General features: G+C 36.3%; 2 protein-coding genes across 2 annotated transcripts; both read right to left on the bottom strand.

Moving 5' to 3' along the window:
• Window positions 1-2,218: 2,218 nt before the first annotated feature.
• LOC122074891 (patatin-like protein 2) lies at window positions 2,219-4,472 on the bottom strand. Its single transcript, XM_042639881.1, has 7 exons — window positions 4,276-4,472; window positions 3,855-4,036; window positions 3,544-3,730; window positions 3,282-3,443; window positions 2,832-3,137; window positions 2,542-2,717; window positions 2,219-2,426 (listed from the first exon to the last, which is right to left on the bottom strand). Exons 1-7 carry the CDS (start codon window positions 4,414-4,416, stop codon window positions 2,351-2,353), a joined length of 1,230 nt encoding a protein of 409 aa, XP_042495815.1. The 5' UTR covers window positions 4,417-4,472; the 3' UTR covers window positions 2,219-2,350.
• Window positions 4,473-5,305: 833 nt separating this feature from the next.
• LOC122073731 (patatin-like protein 2) lies at window positions 5,306-11,480 on the bottom strand. Its single transcript, XM_042638354.1, has 9 exons — window positions 11,343-11,480; window positions 10,884-11,065; window positions 10,604-10,790; window positions 10,343-10,504; window positions 9,803-10,105; window positions 9,387-9,562; window positions 8,679-8,716; window positions 7,110-7,190; window positions 5,306-5,505 (listed from the first exon to the last, which is right to left on the bottom strand). Exons 1-9 carry the CDS (start codon window positions 11,478-11,480, stop codon window positions 5,306-5,308), a joined length of 1,467 nt encoding a protein of 488 aa, XP_042494288.1.
• Window positions 11,481-17,729: the final 6,249 nt, after the last annotated feature.

The following is a 17,729-nucleotide window of genomic DNA, read 5'->3' on the forward strand; positions in this document are numbered from 1 at the left end:
TTTGTTCTCACAACCCAACACACCCTCACCCCCCACCCCACCCCCCCAAAAAAAAAAGTGTTCTACAGCAAGCTAAAGATAAGTCTTCAATTTTTACTTTAATTAATTAGTGAAAAGACCATTTAATTGGGTGTACTAAGGTACCTAAGATTTTTTTTTGGGTAGAGGCCTATGACTTTTTTTATTCACAACCTAACTCCAATCTGATCTACGGCTAGACTGATTCAAATGGAGTTAATGATTTAGTCGTAGTCCATGATCGAAATGACAACTCCCTCTTCATTCTTCCTTGGACGAAAATTTCTTCAAGAAAAAATAACTTTTCTTACAATATAATTAATGGGCATTGAATGAACTTGTTTGCCAATATTAATTAGACTGATCAATTTCATCCAAGAGAATAGATCTATCGACCTTTAAATTAATAAGAAGACCGAGTTTTCCTAAGACCACGGGAAATAGAAATCCATTCATAATAGATATCGTTATCTTAGTTTTCTGTTTCAGCTCCTTTGTGCTTGATTTTTCCATTTTGCAGTGTGAGTTGATGTTGATCTTTTTTTTTTATTTTTCTGTGTTTGTGTATGAGATAGTGTATGTTATTGTTCAACCTCAACAGTTTTTTTTCTTTGATTGAATTGATCTTCCTTAACATGATAGATATAGATCAACACAACTTTGTCTGTTTTCTTGACATTCTTTATATATCTACTTGCATTTGAATCAGACGGATTCACGTCTTAGATAAAAGAATAAAGGGTTGGACATCTGAACAGGGTGAAACGATTAAGTTGTATTTTATGAATCTCATGAGTCACGACCATGACTACATTCTTATGCATCATTTTTTAAATTCAAAATCAATATCTCCTTTCTTTAAACAAAGAAAGGATATGTTATTTTTTAAAGGAGGAAAAAAAGCTTAGAATGGAGTGTGACTTCTACACCCAAATATAGGGAGGGATAAAATGATCGCTTTCCCCATAAAAAAGAGAAATCCCATTATTTTACCGTGTGCTTCCATTGGTCCTCTGGCTCATGTAGGGGCTACACTATCTTTGAGAGAACTGTCTCACCTTTTAAAAGAAAAAAAAAAGTTAATTTTTTATAGAGAACACTATCCGTCTAGAGCAAGGATTTAGTTATCGGTATCGGTATTAGTACTGGTATCAACCAATACAATACAGATCGATATTAGTAAGAATCGATGTGTATCGGTCACTTTTGCCTTGCTTTAAAAAAAAAAAAATAGTATATTTGTTTTATTGTTTTACCCTTAAAATGATATGAACAACCTATCTGGATTAGTCAATATTGGTATCAATCTCAATCGATGCCGATATGATACAGTCGATACAACATCAATACTTGAAACCATGGTCTAGAGTTCTCCACGCCCACACACAGCCGGCCCCAAAATTTTAAGGGGGCAGGGGCATCTTTTCACAACCCCTTGAAAACAAGGATTGTGTGTGGGTGTGGGAATGTTAGATGGACACTATTCTTTCATTTTTATATTTGTTTTTATTTTTTTTGAAAGGGGGGAAGAATCCGTAAAAGGAAGTATAGCCCTGTGCCAAGACACATGGGAGAAAAAAATGACCGCTCTACTCCACATGAAAGTTGAAACTCCCATCAATACTGATGCTTTCATACATACTTTCGTTGATCCCTACACTGATAAGAAACCACGCTACCTTTCACAGATCCCTCTCCTTTTTTTCTTCTTTAATTATCTCTTGATATATGCAACCGTTCTTTCCCCATAGAAATGGTGTGGATGTTATCTCAGTTCAAAGCAATGTCTACTTATGCAATTGACAGATTGGCATTCCGCCATCCATCACATTTGGTGAATAGAAATAAGAGGAGATGGTCAAACTCTTTGAGCAATTAGGGTCCTCTATAGCTTCGAGGTTTGCCTTGTGTCCCTCTTTCTGCCCTTTTATTCTTCAATCGATTTATAATTTTTTTTCCCCTCCATTAGTTTAAAATATAAATATAAATATATATATATATATATATATATCTTTCTCCCTTTTCTAATAAAAATTTTATCTATCCCAGAACAAAGGAAGTCAGTAGTGTGATTGGCCAGCAAGATTTTGTCTCTTAAAGGATGCCTTATTTCAAATAACAAATTAAATATTTTACGAATTAGTGAACAAATGATTGTTGAGGTTCAACTCAACATTTGCAAAATTTCTAATACATAAAAAAAATATCAAAAATAAAATGCAAAACAATGAAGAACAAATGCAATAACAATCCAAGCCATAGCTAAGGATTCACATCTAGCCACAGAGCTTAGTAGTTTCTGGCAATGATATCCTAAACAAATTGTGTCCCATTAATAGTTTCCCACTTTGTTATTGGGTGATCTTTCCTGACGAAGTTTCCTTTCTTTTGAAAGCAATTCTGCAAACCTGTTTGTAACAAAGAAAATAATCAATTAATATTTAATTTCATAAGAGATAAGCACCAATCATATTATAGGATCTGGAAAGAGAAAGTTGAGAAAATTCTTAGAATATGCCTTACTTCTTAAGAGCCTCTGCATTGGTTCCACCAGTTTTAACAGGTTCAGTGAGGCCAGTCTCTAGATTCACCCTTGAAAGTGGTTTCTTCAGTAACTCTTCCCCAACCTTCACAAGATTGCTCAAGTTTTCTTTGGTAGAGATATCAACTGAAGATAGAGTGCCAGTCAATGTATCATCCTGAATTTCCATTGGAAGGGCATAGTAATTAGCAGAGTTCAAGGATCTCAAGATTCATTTAAAGAGACCACCTTCGACATAATTCCAAGTATGAAAGTTTGTGACTCAAATTACCTGAATTCGAAGGTAATTATCTTCGGAGTGCAATGCTTGAAAGACTGCACCAAGATTGAGATCAACCATATCTGCACTTGCTTGGCTAAACACAGATATTAATGGAGTTGAGCCATCATCATTATGTATCCAATTGATAGCTCCCCACTTGGCTGCCTTATTAGCAGTGTATTTTTGTTCTATCTTTGCTGCTCCTGTTCCTATAGAGATGACTAGAAATCGACCATAATCCATAGGCTTAATAGGGAAGAAATCTTGATTTTTCCTGCAAACCTGCTTGGTGACTTCTCCAATTGCAACCAAGGTCTAGAACCATGTGGGTAAAAATCCATTAGCTTATGTCATTATGTTTCAATTGTTAATTCGTCGAATTAACTTCATCATTAACCAAAGACTAGTGATAAAAGAGAAAAGAAAAGAAAACAAGGATGTTTTCAGTCATAAAATTACCGGATTATTCGCTGCTACACCACCATCAGTGAGGTTGAATTCTCTCACATTCCCTTCCTTATCTTCGTTCTTGAAGTAATAGGTTGGAAGGTATGTTGGGGCTGCAGAGGTGCCAATACATATATCTGAAAGTTGAACATTCATTGTTGGGTCTCTGCTAATCTGCATGAGAAAAAGTATTTTCTTTTAGGAATAGATTCTACTTTGGATCTATGTAGTATGTGTTTGAGAGAGAGAGAGAGAGAGAGAGAGAGAGGTCTACCTCATAGCTAGAAAAGATGGTGGGCTGGAGTTGCCTGATATCAAAGGTGGGAATGACAATAGAGGTTAGGGTTTCACTCAACTTCGTCGTTCCCAACTTCTCCTTTACGAGTTTATGAAGATACTTCCCATCATATCTGGGTCCTGTCACCAATTTGAACAGCTTTGCAATAGAGCAAAAAGGGCCCCTGTGAGTAGAAAGAAAAGGATGGGGATCATTAATATAGGTCTCCAAACACTAGGGTTAATTTCTAATAGAGCAATATTTCCTTCTAAGAAAAGAAGTTGAAGTGTTAATATCTGATTTGATACCTTTCTTGTGGGAAAATATTAGGGCAGTTCTCAAGGTAAAAGGGCTTGATATCTTTTGCAGCAAACAAAGGACGATTGTTCTCATCTGGAGCTGTTAACATGGCTGTCACAAGTCCTCCTGTACTAGTCCCTGCAATTACGTCAAAGTAGTCTGCAAGTCTTGCCTCTTCACCATCAAGTTCCTGCCATCGAAGAAATAAGAGAATTTTTTAATATTAGTAAATAATTTGTTTGGGTTTCACGTGAATGACAAAAATAATAATTTCACATCGAAAGTAGGTAGCTCAATGTGAAGACTTAATAGGTACTTGGACACATTTTCCTTAACAACTAGCTTTCGAGGATAAGTTCTACCCAAATCCCTAACAAAAATAATTTATATATATAAAGACTAGGTTCAATGAAAGTTCATCATAGAAACCTGAAGCTGAGACTCCAGGAACTCGAGAATGGTGGCCGGAATAATCCCTCTTATTCCTCCTCCATCAATGCTAAGGACAGTAATTAGATTCCCAAAGGTGGGAGGTTGTATCTGAGACACAGATGATGGCTTACTCTCCATGAGAAATTGATTCAAGTGAAAAAAAATGTGATTTTAAATGAAATGAGGAAGTGGGTAATGTTCAAGAACTACAAACAGAACTTTCTGTATGGTAAGTATATGGATTCAATGAATGATGGTTTGGATGATAACCGAGGAAGGAACTACAAGTATTTATAGTGGATCTTGATGTTGATAAGTGGATGAAGGAGTCCAAGAAGTCTTCATCTAAGCCGTGTGTTGAACAATTTGTTTGGAAAAGTCAATGGAGGACTTTTTTTAATAATTGAAAGATGACCACTTGGATTTTGTCCACTAAAGAAGAAGTCTATCAAGATTTCTAGAGTCTTCCCTTGTGCATGATATGGGTATTTTTATTTGAGACCTATTAATTGGAGGAATAATCATTGTTTTAAGGAGGTGAATGTGATAGCGAATTTTCGAGCTAAAGATGCGGTTAATATTGACTTTTTTTTTTTGCACACTTTCAATCATTCTTATATTAGGGAAGAAATTGCTCATGATGATTTATTTTGTCCTAAATTTAGATTTTGCTTGAGTAATGTTTGATTTCTCTGCTGATGCAATGCCGAAAGTGGGAAATCTTAAGTATTATATTCTGTTTCGTCTGATATTTTGTTGTAATTTTTTTTTTCTTTTATGAAATTGTATGATCTTCCAACCCAAAAAATAAATAAATAAAAGGGTATGTCTTTTTCATCACTTAGTGGTTAAATTAATACTATTAGTATGGTTACTAATTTTTTAAATTATTTTCTAGATTAAGATGAAAGTGTGTGGAGTATAAAAGAAATCAAAAACATTAGACACGTGTGATTCATATAATATGACCAAAGGATAGAAGATGAAATTGCCCACCTCAGATTTTTTGGGATTGTTTTAGTTAGATTCACTGATTTTTTTGCACGAGGATAATGCTGATCACATTTAATAATGATAGAAGTTTTCTTTCATCATACAGTGAATGGTCAGCCACCAACCTCCAGTTATTACTCAATAATGTTTGAAAAAACCTCCCAACCTTCAATAAGGGTGCCAATCGATCTGTTTTGTTTGGTTTCACTTGTTTCCATGTGAGGATGAGTGAATCTGAAACCAAATCAATGAGGGAAATTAGTTTCAATCAGTTTTGGTTTGATTTCGATTTCTTTTTTTGATTTGATATTGTTTAATTTATGTTTGATTTTTCATGCATATAAGTACATAATTATGAAAAATCAGTACAGTTTTTCATAATTTTCAGATCGGTGTCAGGTTCTTACCGTTTTATATCAATTTGGGTTCAGTTTCGGTTTTGATTGTTTCGATTTCACAATACCCTAATTTTTAAAATCCAAGAACTTAAGAATCTACTAATTATTCAAAGATAAAAAATTAAGAGGGAGAGAAGATTATAAATACATCCGAGCTTGTTAATTATTACAAGTTATTCATGATTGTCCATATATAATTAATAATGCAAACAATTTACCTCGGAAAAAAAATTATATCAATATTTTTTTTTTATGATAATAATGGGAGAAAGAATACTACCAGTCTAGTGATTTCATGCCCAGACATAGCACCTTTTCAGGGGCAGTGAAATGATGACCGTGCTCCCTGAAAACAAGGATTATATTTGGGAGGGGGAAACGGCAAACAGGAAGAAGAAGAAGAGTAAGAGGTAGCTTGGCCCCTATGCCAAGACATATGAGAGGGTGAAATGATCGCCCTATCCCACATGAAAGGCAGAAATCCCGTTGCTACTGATGCTTCTACAATTACTCCCATTGTTTCCTATGCTAGTGCAGAAGCCACACTACCGTTTACAGAACCCTCTCCCTAAGGGATTGAATTATTTGTCTGGCTGCATGACATACAATTGCTCCTCCTTTTTTTTTTTTTCTTTTGCTAACGATGGGTATCTAGGCCTTCTGCCTAACTAGTCCTACGGGCCTATACTGACCCCACAACTATATGGACCTGGTTATACCGGGGTTGAATGAGAATCATTCAACTTTCACTGAAAAACAGTGAAGAGCACTAAACACCCCCGTGTGAATAGCCCAAGGTATGCCTAGTGGGAGTCGAACTTTACGATTGCTCATCCTTGTCGCTATCTCTCTCCTCCCAAAATAGGGGCAAGCAGATATGTCATTCCATAGGAGGGAGGAAAGATATAGACACATTGAGGTACTAGTGCACACTACGCTCTTGGCAATCCTCTTTCTCCCTAATAATAATAAAGGAATTGATTTTCTATCTTGAAGCACGGCGTATGTTAGCATTCATGTGTCTCTCTTTTTCCTTCCCCAAACAAAGGGTATGAATGTATTTTTACATGGGGAGGTACTTAGAATTTTATGAATGATCAAATATTTTGTAATGTCCATGCTTATTTGGATCTCTTTGTTAAAGATTAAATTTGAAAAACCAGACCAAAGAATCTTCTGGTCCAATAATTAATCATTGTATCCTTTTCTTGATAAACACGAAATTGTATGATGTCTAAACATAAACAAAAACATTATACACATGTGGTTTCTGTAAAGATGAATCCATAGTCAGTCCAAGGAGAAAGATAATGAAAAATGATGTTCACATTTAAAAAAACTGATGGAAGCATAGTCAGTCCAAGGCGAAGATAATGAAAATTAATGATGATAACATTTAAAAAAAAAAACTAGTGCCTCCATCATATGTACTTGGTTTACATCGCTGGTCATATTTAAGAATTCTAGTGCCTCTATCATCAATTTTTATTTGGACGAAGTTTTTCAGAGGCCCGGTAGCATATCTCAAAAAAACAAACAATAAGGTAGAGGGCGGTCATGTCTGAAACATCCCATCGTTCAGTCACCGAAAAGTTTGTCCCTTTCATGCTAAGATATCAATGGTGATAAGGATATGAATTTGAAATCGAAACCATTTATTGAAACCGAATCGAGCCATTTATACAGAAATCGTAAAACCGTTTAGTAAATGGTTCAGTTATAGCCTCAAGTTTCAGGCCGATTAGCTAAACGGGTTGAAACCGAACCAAGCCATTTAACCCGTGGTTTCAAACCGAATTGAAACCATGAAAACCGAACTATTTAAACCATCAAAACCAATCCGATTAACCCGTTAAAAGATTAAATATGGTGGTTGCAAAATATCATTAGTATCTCATTTGATTCAAAGATTGAATTCTGCAAGCCTGCAAGTAATTCTACAAGTAGCTTACTCATTGTTTGGAATGCTGATTAAATTAATCCAACGCACTAAGTAGAATGTATATTGATAAAAATGCAATTTTTGCTAATACCATGGCATATTAAATATATATTTTTTAATATTATAACACATTATTTTGGGGAAAAGGGAGAAGAAGAAAATCCTTATTGTAAGGATTACATACTGACTTGTTAGATGCGCTTGAGACTATTTTCTATCAAAATATTTTCTTTTGCTTAGTTGTTTAGTTGTTTTAACAAAACACATTTGCATTTCACATTCTCAAGATTGAATCATTTATCACCAAAATCAAATTTTAGTAAACATGTGAATAAACTAGCAAACCGATTGCTAACCGTTTAGAAACCGTATGGATTAAACCAAAATCGAAATCGTTTAAAACGATGAAACCGAAACCATTTAAAAACCTTGGAAACCGAAACCGTTTACTAAATAGTTACGGTTTCAGAAAGTGCAACCGTTTAGGTTTTAGCTAAAATACCTATGAACCGAATCAAATTCAATTGTTTAAATCGAAACCGAACCGATTAACACCCTTAAATGGTGGTATTCCTCTCATGACACATGGCATGGGGAAACCTTGTTTGGAGATGATATTCTCTCCCTCTAGTTGGAGAGGATCCAAACTCGAATCTTTTTCCCTATGAACATATACTCAACTCAACTCAGTCTTATCCCGATTAGTTAGGGTCGACTCTCAACATGGAGATTATCATTGCTATCGAGAGATGAATGTGATAGCAGATTTACTAGCAAAGAAAGTTGTTAAATCTCATGCTTCTGAATCTTAGTTATTTGCTCCTCCATTCATTATTGAAGATTTCAGATGGGACTTCGAAGAGAGGACATAGAGGAATTGTATTTATTTTATATATTAGAGAATAATTAAAAAATAAATTACACACAATAAGGAACAAATATGATCCGACTACAACCAAAACCATAGAAGTAAGCATTCACATATAGGCACCAAATATTGAGGACTCTAGGCTGATTTTGTGAACTTTGTCCATTATTCTACAACTTTTGAGGCACCGATCTTTGCCCACGAAGTCTCCTTTCATCTGAAAGCAATTTTGCGAATCTGCTTGTAGCAAAGAGAAGTTATCAATATCGTAAACTAAGGACATATTGAATTTTATGTGAGAGAATGCCACCATATATATAGCACACGAAAACACAAGCATCCGCGACCAATGGAAGACCGCGTGCAAGCATCTTCAAAACAGGGTAGCACGGTCTTTTCACACTCACTATGTGTTATCACAAGTACACACTATCGGGTAGCCCTTTCGAATTTGAATCCATTGCCCATTGCATATATGTTCAATCATACGTACATGTGAGGATTCAGCACCTGTCCCTTTTGTGTGTATATATATATATACACCCCTTTTTACCCTTGTAATGGCAGTAAGTGGGATAGGTATTGGATTCTCACATGTATGTCCAGGTGAACATACTTGAGAGTATCCAAACTCAATACTTTCTTCCTCAAATTTTATAGGAGAATTTGTTCTGTCTTCAAGATGGAGAGAGAATCTCTTCATCCACCATAATATGACCCTATGATTTTTTTTTTTTCCTGTAACGAATATGACCCTATGATTGGATTCTTGGGAAGGTGAATTTCGTCATTAAATCTTACCACCTATTGTACATACCTTCTCCAATTCAATCTAAAGGTTAGATTTCAGTCTAGGGTGTAAGACTAAAGATAATGTCAAGAAAATTAACCATGAATTTAATCTTACTTCTTAAGAGCCTCAGCATTAGTTACACCATTTTCAACAAGCTCAGTATGACCAGTCTCCACGTTCACCCTAGAAACTGGTTTTTTCAGCAACTCTTCACCAACCTCCACAAGATTTTCCAAGTTCCCTTGTGTAGAAATATCAACTGAAGATACAGCTCCAGTTAATGAATCATCCTGAATTTCCATCAGAAAGGCATATAGTTAATATCAATTCACAGGATTATGATCTGCATTTGAATATTATTTCGAAAAAATAAGCCTAAAAGGCAATGCCACCCCTACACTCAGACAGTGTGGGGCGAAATGGCTCTCCCAACCCTCATAAAAAGCAGAAGTCCCGCCCCTATTGATGCTTCTACTAGTGCTCCCATTGGCCCAAATAGAGAATCATCTAAGAAAGGAGTTATGTATTACCTGAATTCGTAGGTAATTATCTTCAGAGTGTAAAGCTTGAAATACCACACCTAAGTGGAAGTCGATCATATCTGCACTTGCTTGTGTAAACACATCTACCAATGGAGTAGAGCCATCATTAAGTAACCATCCCATAACACCCCACTTTGCTGCCATTTTAGCACTGTACTTTCTTTCCATCTTTCTTGTGCCAGTCCCTATCGAGATAACTAGAAATCGACCATAGTCCATTGGCTTGATCGGGAAAAAATCTGGATGTTCCTTGAATACCTGCTTTGTTACTTCACTAATGGCGACCAACGTCTATAACCAAGGAGTTGAAAATTAGTAGCCCGAATTCTTCCAGAAAAAGATCCTCTCCAACCATTGGGTCAATGCCCAACTAGGCATCCGATGGCTAGGAGGACCTGGAGCAAGTGCCCATGTGTTGGGTGCGTGTCTAGTCCTCCCAGCCATCAAGAATGATAAAGGAGGAAGAGGAAAAAAAATTAAGAAATAGATGGAGAAAACTCCACAACAAAAACAATGGCTTGTCCCTACCGGATTATTAGCAGCTACACCACCATCAATGAGGTTGAACTCTCTCACATTCCCTTCTTCATCTTGGTTAGTGAAATAATAGGCTGGAAGGTATGTTGGAGCTGCAGAAGTGGCAATACATATGTCTAAGAGTTGCGCATCCAAAGTTGGATCTATGTTCACCTGCATATGATCACAAAGGACATGAGGGTGGGTAATTATTCATGACCTTAAGATGAAGTCAAGAACACATGGCTGAACCTTAAGAGAACAAGTAACAACCTCACAGGAGGAGAAGATAGTAGGCTGGAGACTCCTAATATCAAAAGTTGGGATCACAACAGAGGTCAAGGTTTGATGCAAGCGAGTGCTTCCCAGCTTCTCCCTTACAAGGTCATGAAGATACTTCCCATTATATTTGGGCCCTATTAGTGATTGGAAAAGCTTTGTGATCATACCACCAAAGCCACTATCATTGAAACAGAAAAAAGGAATTCAGAAAAAACCCATAGTAGTGAAACTGAACTGAGAGAATGAAATCCTTGTGATAATTTTTTGTTACCTCTTCTGTGGGAAAATCTTAGGACAGTTCTCAAGGTAGAATGACTTAATGTCTTTGGCTGCAAAGAGAGGACGATTGTTCTGGTCTGGAGCAGTTAACATGGCTGTCACAAGACCACCTGTACTTGTCCCTGAGATTACATCAAAGTAGTCTGCAAGTCTCGCATCCTCACCATCCAGCTCCTGTGCACCAAAATCATAATTAACAAACCCATGCAACATCATCAATAAGCTTATAATAGTTTCAAAAGAAAAAGGAGAAGGTTTGTTCTCATAGTCTACGTAACCAAGCCATGGTGGTGTCTACTTCTGCTACGTGCATGGCAGATAGACCCAAATCCTTTGTTCACATGTCAAGTCTCAGTCCAAAAGGAGTAAAGATCATTCCACATAAACGGAATTAGGTGTCCTGATAAGAGACACCCTTATATCATGGTTTAGGGTTAGGAATTGAAGAAACCTGAAGCTGTGATTCAAGGAATTCGAGAATAGTTGCAGGGATGATTCCTCTTATTCCTCCTCCATCAATGCTAAGAATGGTAATTAGGTTCCCAAAGGTTGGGGGTTGTATCCCAGGCAATGTTGGTGATCTCTCCATAAGGAACTGATTCGGAAAATGATGTTCTCTTAAAGTAAGTACAAAAAGAAATTCAGTAGGTTCTTCAAGGCGGCTTCAAGAGTACTAAGATGTGTATTGATGTCAACAAACTTAGTATTTATAATATTGCCTTTGTTGAATGGGGAAGTACCCTAAAGAAGGAGGTTTGACTTATTATAGGAGGATATACGTTCCATGATAAGAGGGCCTTCAAGATGATGACTAGGACTAAAGACTTCTTTATTGAATTGGCTTCCACAGTTGCAATCAAGCCTGCAGGGCACCCTAGCTTACATGGGATTTGCCTTACCATATTTAATTTATTGGATATATATGATTGATAGATAATTACGTGGTTACCATGCACATGCAAAGATAATAACTATGACATGGAATTCTACGTGAGATTAAACTTTGGGGGAGTGGGAGCCTCATCCCTATTTGGACTAGTTCATCAGACGTTACTTGTGGTTGTGGAAAAAGGCTTGATCCACATCAGCATGGTCCTATTTGGCTATTTCCCATCTCCACGCCTCTTGAGAATGCTGACGTACTCAGCCTTCTAAATTATAGCCAACCGCGATTGCTAAGGGAATTACTTTCCTATTTTTGAGGAAATCCTTACAAGGAGCTAGATCTATTATGGAAACAAAATTCACACATTACCTCCTTGGACTTTGGAGAGCTTGTTAGCGTGGAAGATTATCAATATCGTTTTATTTTGGAGAGTTGGCAAAGTATGCATAAAGGCAATACTGTGCACGAGGTTCGGGGATGAAAAGAGATAGGATCCGTTGGTCGTACAATCACCTGATCATACGAGTCAGCGTTCAACACATGTCCCACCTTCTGCCCTTATAAGGATGAAGATGGATATATTTGTGAACAAAAAGGATAAGTGTTGGACGCTGACTCACCAGGTGATCGTACGAGCAGCTGATCTGTTTTCGGATGAAAATTATGTAGTTTTACCCCAATAATGTCAAAAGGCTGTTTTTATCGCTTGACCTCCAGATTACAACATTCGTACCTTCAAAATTGACAAAGCATGTATAAGAGATTCTAAATCCTACTTTAAAAGTAGCATATGAAGCATGCATCAACAGGGACAGAACGATCATTTCACCCGGTCGTATATCCAGGCGCATGGTTTATGCTACTTTTTCCCATTTCATTTGATCTCCTTTACATCTTGTAATCAGACGAGCCTATGGGCCTTGCGCAATGGATGGCCCATTCCAAAGTTTGAGCTACCAGCCCAACGTTTCAGTTAGATTGGTTGTGGCCTTGTGCTTTATTTTGTAGCCCACAAATAGTACATTGGGATTAGAATGGTGGGGACTAATCCTAGCCCAGTCCAAGCCCAATGGTATAAACCTCCACCCTAGAGTGTAATGTGTCCAGCTCAAATTTTACCTTTGGAACCCTAGTTGCAGGTAGTTGGGTTTGGCTACTGCCTTGGGTTCAAGTTGGGTAAAAAACCAGCCCCCATACCCAATTTTCAATTTTTTATTGAGTTGTTCTCAATTTGGTCCAATTAGTCCAATGATGAACCTTTTAAGCCAACTTAAAGTAGGATTTGTGGTCTTAGCACCCTAGTAAAAAAGATAAAAACCTTTAGTTGTATATTTTTTTCCATTTCGGCAAAAATATTGGAAATGTTTCATGTCAGTGATTGAAGCAAAATAGTTAGTTCAATAAAAAATATTTGTTTAGATTCTTTGTTTCGATTTTTTCGGTTTGTTTCTTTTGATGATAACAACTACGATTTAGATTTAAACCCTTTTTTCATATTCTTTCGTTAAGATTTTCTTCGTCAAAATGAGATTTATAGTACATTTCAAGACTTATATTTATCATAATCTTTGAGACCAGAGATGATATTCTTACTGAAATTGATCTCTTAAATGTGAAATACGACCCTAAAAATGTATTGTATTGAAGTCAATTTTATATGAGGTTTTGTTATCTTTCCAAATGTCGCAAAGCATCTATTTTGTCACGTAGATAAATGATATGTCCATTACAACCATTGGATAGAGAAGACATAATCTAAATTAACTGCGTGTTAAATTTCAGAGTCTAATTTTAATAAAATTTTATATCCTATATGTATTTCTAATTTTAATAAAATTCTATATCCTATATGTATTTCTTTCTTTCTTTCTTTTAATATATTTACATTAACTATAAATTTTTCTGAAATATTTCACCAAAACAATAAATAAAAAAAGCACCAAAAACATCTTATTTCTTGGGACCAAACCAAAATGGGGCATGAAAATAAATGACTAATGCTTATGTAGGATGCTCATGCTTCAACTCATATGGAACCACAGATTATCCTTTGAAAATCCAAATTAATTTTAATTTTACCTATTTGTTGGGTGAGAGGTTAACTCAAGTAAAGATAGGACGTGGCCCAATCCAAACCAAAACAAAGAGCTGCCATTTGGCTTCTTATTGGATCGTCACAATTTGTTAGTAAGAGCTGAGCAGAAACACCCTCCAAATTCCTTGGTAATTTGACTCCAATAAAACAATATAACCCAAATTTATCTAGATTTTTTTTTTTTTGGGTACAATTCTAGATTTTATTTGATTGACCTTCAAATATCCAAATATTTCTTGTCCCACAAATTTCACCAAGCAATGGCATAAAGTAGAATTATCTATATAAAACTAGAATAGCTCCAAAGTTTGCAAGAAGATGACCACAATTCTAAGAATCTTCAAGAAAATCAGCCACATGGCATGAACCATAAGGGAAGTAACGGTATAAATTATAAGGGAAAACCTTCTTGTCACTAGCAAATTGTAACAAAATTATATCAAAAATAAATAATTACAATCTTAGTTTTGTACACCTTGTTATACCCGAAAGTTAGGTTGTCCAGATGGTTAGGGTCAGGGATGAAATAGAGTCGGGTTGGGCCAGATTTCTTATAATCCTAACTCAATTGTAGGTCCCAAAACCCTAACTCAACCCTGCCGGGTTCATGCTTAGGCCCAACCCTACCGGGCTCAGGGTTAGGCCGGGTTGGGTCGGGTTGACCCTAGCTGGTCTTCTTAGTAGAATCACATTCCGATAAGTACAACATTTGAAAATTAAAAAAATTGACAGATTTGAAGCAAAGGGTTTTTAATTAAAACTTTAAAATGAATTCCTCCATTAAACTATACTGAACATGATATTTTATCATTTTTTCATGGAGATTCTATGTGTCCCTATTTTTTCATGGGACCCTTTTTTAATCCCCTCCATAAAAAATCAACATATTAAGACATAACCCAATCATTCACTATTGTTATAATTTTATCTTGATCTACAATAATGCTTAATTTTCACTATATAAGAACCAAGAAACTCAAGTACGGAAAAGCCCCCATCTCTCCTCATTTTCTTATTTCATGGTTGTAGCGATAGGTTTTTCTTTTGGCTTTGTGCTCTCTTTTTCTACTATACTGTTCTCTCTATTATATTCTTGTTACACAAGAAACTCAATGACAAGAACAAGAAACTCCCACCAAGAAATATGGTTCTCCCTTGGCTAGAAGAGACACATGCATTCTATAAAGCATAATAATAATCAAGGTTAAACTCAGGGCGGGTTAGGGTCAGATTGGCCCTCATAGTCAGGTTAGACAGGGTTCGGGCTCAAGACGGGCTCGAATCATTAGGGCTAAACTTACACCCCTATTTAGGGTAAATTGGGGATTGTGTGGATAAACGTACGATCTCAGGTTCAACTCCTCATCTATGCATCTATGAAGAATTGTCGAGGTGCACGTAAACTGGTTCGGACACCTTGGTTAACAAAAAAAAATAAAAATAATGTAAAGACTTGTTTTTTTGCTCCAAACACAACGATTGAACTTAAAAATAAATAAATAAAGGGGAGGGGGGGGAGTTAAAAAGGGTGACAATTTATCATGCATTTAGTTTCATTCTTTTCAATTATAAATTGCATCCTATGACAGGACTTTTGCAGTAAAAACCACATTCTTAGACACTCAACTAATTAAATTGTTGTAGCATTGATTGAGTGAAGTCACTCTACAGTAGTGATGGAGCGTCTTGACAATCTCCTTGATAAATTAACCAGTATATTGTAAGATTTCCTATTAGGTGGGCTAGCATAGTCAAAGATTTGTTTCCAAAATCGATTTAGTGGTGTTGACTAAAGATGGAGTAAGCAGAAAGAATCCAATATTATTGGTAAGTGATCTCTATGGAGATATTGGATTCTATTAGCATACCTTAATGGTATGAAATATTTATTACTATATGTGGACCTAAAGTATTGTTTCCTTAATGGGGAGGAAACCCTAATTTTATTGCAGGGTTGGTCCCTAACCTCACCTCTATATATAGTTATCACTGACCCATTAAGTGATATAGTTATCACTGACCCATTAAGTGATGCTAACGACCAAAAGCAAAAAAAGGGAAAGAGGGTAGACCAGACCAACATTGATCGTGTTGTACGAGGAGCATACAAGAAGACATTGAGGAGTTCTTATTCTTCAGCCATAGATTCAGGTATGCCTAAAACTTGTTTTGTAGTATTTATGGTGCATGATTATCGATCTTCATGAATCGTTCCGCATTTATTTTCTTTCATATATGACATAGCGGATTTAATGATTGTGGACCAAAGTACATGGAATCATATATTGGGAAATTTATAAAACACGAATTTAAACTTTAAGTTTTCATCTTATGTGCCTCATCCTTAAATGTATGTGAAGGCTGCACTTCGATGCATCTTCCACGAAACCTTACCTCAATTTTAACCATAATGTTAAGACTCATATGCCTTTTAAAACGTAAGATAAAATATACTAGAGAGAGAGAGAGAGAGAGAGAGAGAGATGATCTTAGCTGGAGTGCCCACATCTAAAAACTTTTTGGTTATTCATATGGAGGTAGACATTGAAAATGACATTGCACATTTTCAACATGTGTGTATAGATGTTGGCATGGTAATCATTTTTGGGACAAAAGACTCCCAATACTTAAAAATTTGGAGATATGTTCATACCTTTATAGTTGGTATTGTTACACACACACTAGTTATTGGAATTGTTTGTGATGATCTCACCCATTCATCTTCATGGTTTTCTTATCTAAATCGTTTATTCTGCTTAAATTTGGGAGAGTGTACATTAATATATAGATTACTAGTCTACATGTATTGACATATATGAGATGAATACCTATATGGAAAGTATTTGATAAAAGGGAACTGTTCTTTGTCTAGAAACATAGCTCCTATGCTCAAGTGAGATCCAATCAGCATCTCCTTTTGGTTCAATCTATGGTGGATAGGAAAATCATTTTACAAGGCGAAGAAAAGAGATAGACAGAAGGGTGCAAGCTCAGAAACCACGCTTCTAGATAGGAAACTTACTTCTTTGATTGAATTAGGCTTTAAAATTTGACATAGAGGTGATGTATTGTACACCATATCCATTACGATCGATGCATGTGATAATGATATTTGGCAGTCAAAGTGTTGTTCCAAATGGATGGGAATGTGTTGTTTGTGATGCCTCCTTTAATGATCATAGGAAGACCGTTGGAATTGGGTTTGTTGTTTTGAATATTCTAAGTCTTGTTTCAAGATAGTTGTTGCTTTGCCTATCTCGTAGTCGCCCCTACATATTATTGAAGGCCTTGCATTAAGCTCTCTTGTGTCGATGGGCCGTGGATAATTACATCTTCTACTTGGTTTGCTTTTCTGATTACATGCAGGTGGTTAATGCTATCAATGGCAATTCAAATCCAGCCTACCCTGAACTCTAAACTATTACTCGAGATATCTCTTTATTAGCTACTCACTTTTTGGGGTTTCGAGTTGTTCATTTGCCTCGAAATATGGTGCAACCTGCTTATATTCTTGCTACTAGGGTATATGTTTTTCCTGTGTCTGCCTTTTGGGATAGCACCCTTGATTAGGGGTGTCAATTTTTGGCCCGAACCGACTAAACCGATCGGGACCGACCGTTTATAGACCGGCCTGGCCTGGACCGTTTATTAAACGTGTCGGGCTTGAGCCCGGCCTGTTTATAAATGGTCTGTCTCGGTTTTGCTACTTGAACCGTCGGGCGCCCGACCAAGACCGACCGAATAACGCCCGACCGAGACCGGCCTATTGTGCACCGACTTGGCCCGACCCTTTAATGATTGTAGAATACCTATTTTACCCCCCAAATTAAAGAATAAAAACTAAAAAGTAAAAACAT

This window comes from Macadamia integrifolia, chromosome 3, assembly GCF_013358625.1.
Source record: "Macadamia integrifolia cultivar HAES 741 chromosome 3, SCU_Mint_v3, whole genome shotgun sequence".
Lineage (NCBI taxonomy): Eukaryota > Viridiplantae > Streptophyta > Magnoliopsida > Proteales > Proteaceae > Macadamia > Macadamia integrifolia.

Bases quoted from the DNA above. Each gene is read 5' to 3' on its own strand.
- LOC122074891 (XM_042639881.1), bottom strand. From the start codon at position 4,416: ATGGAGAGTAAGCCATCATCTGTGTCTCAGATACAACCTCCCACCTTT. The intron at 3,731-3,854 runs GTATCAAATCAG...TTCTACTCACAG, and splicing joins AATATTTTCCCACAAGAAAG to GGGCCCTTTTTGCTCTATTG. The intron at 2,427-2,541 runs GTAAGGCATATT...TGTTACAAACAG, and splicing joins AATGCAGAGGCTCTTAAGAA to GTTTGCAGAATTGCTTTCAA.
- LOC122073731 (XM_042638354.1), bottom strand. From the start codon at position 11,480: ATGGAGAGATCACCAACATTGCCTGGGATACAACCCCCAACCTTTGGG. The intron at 10,505-10,603 runs GTTGTTACTTGT...GATCATATGCAG, and splicing joins CTATCTTCTCCTCCTGTGAG to GTGAACATAGATCCAACTTT. The intron at 10,106-10,342 runs GTAGGGACAAGC...CCTTGGTTATAG, and splicing joins GTGTAGCTGCTAATAATCCG to ACGTTGGTCGCCATTAGTGA.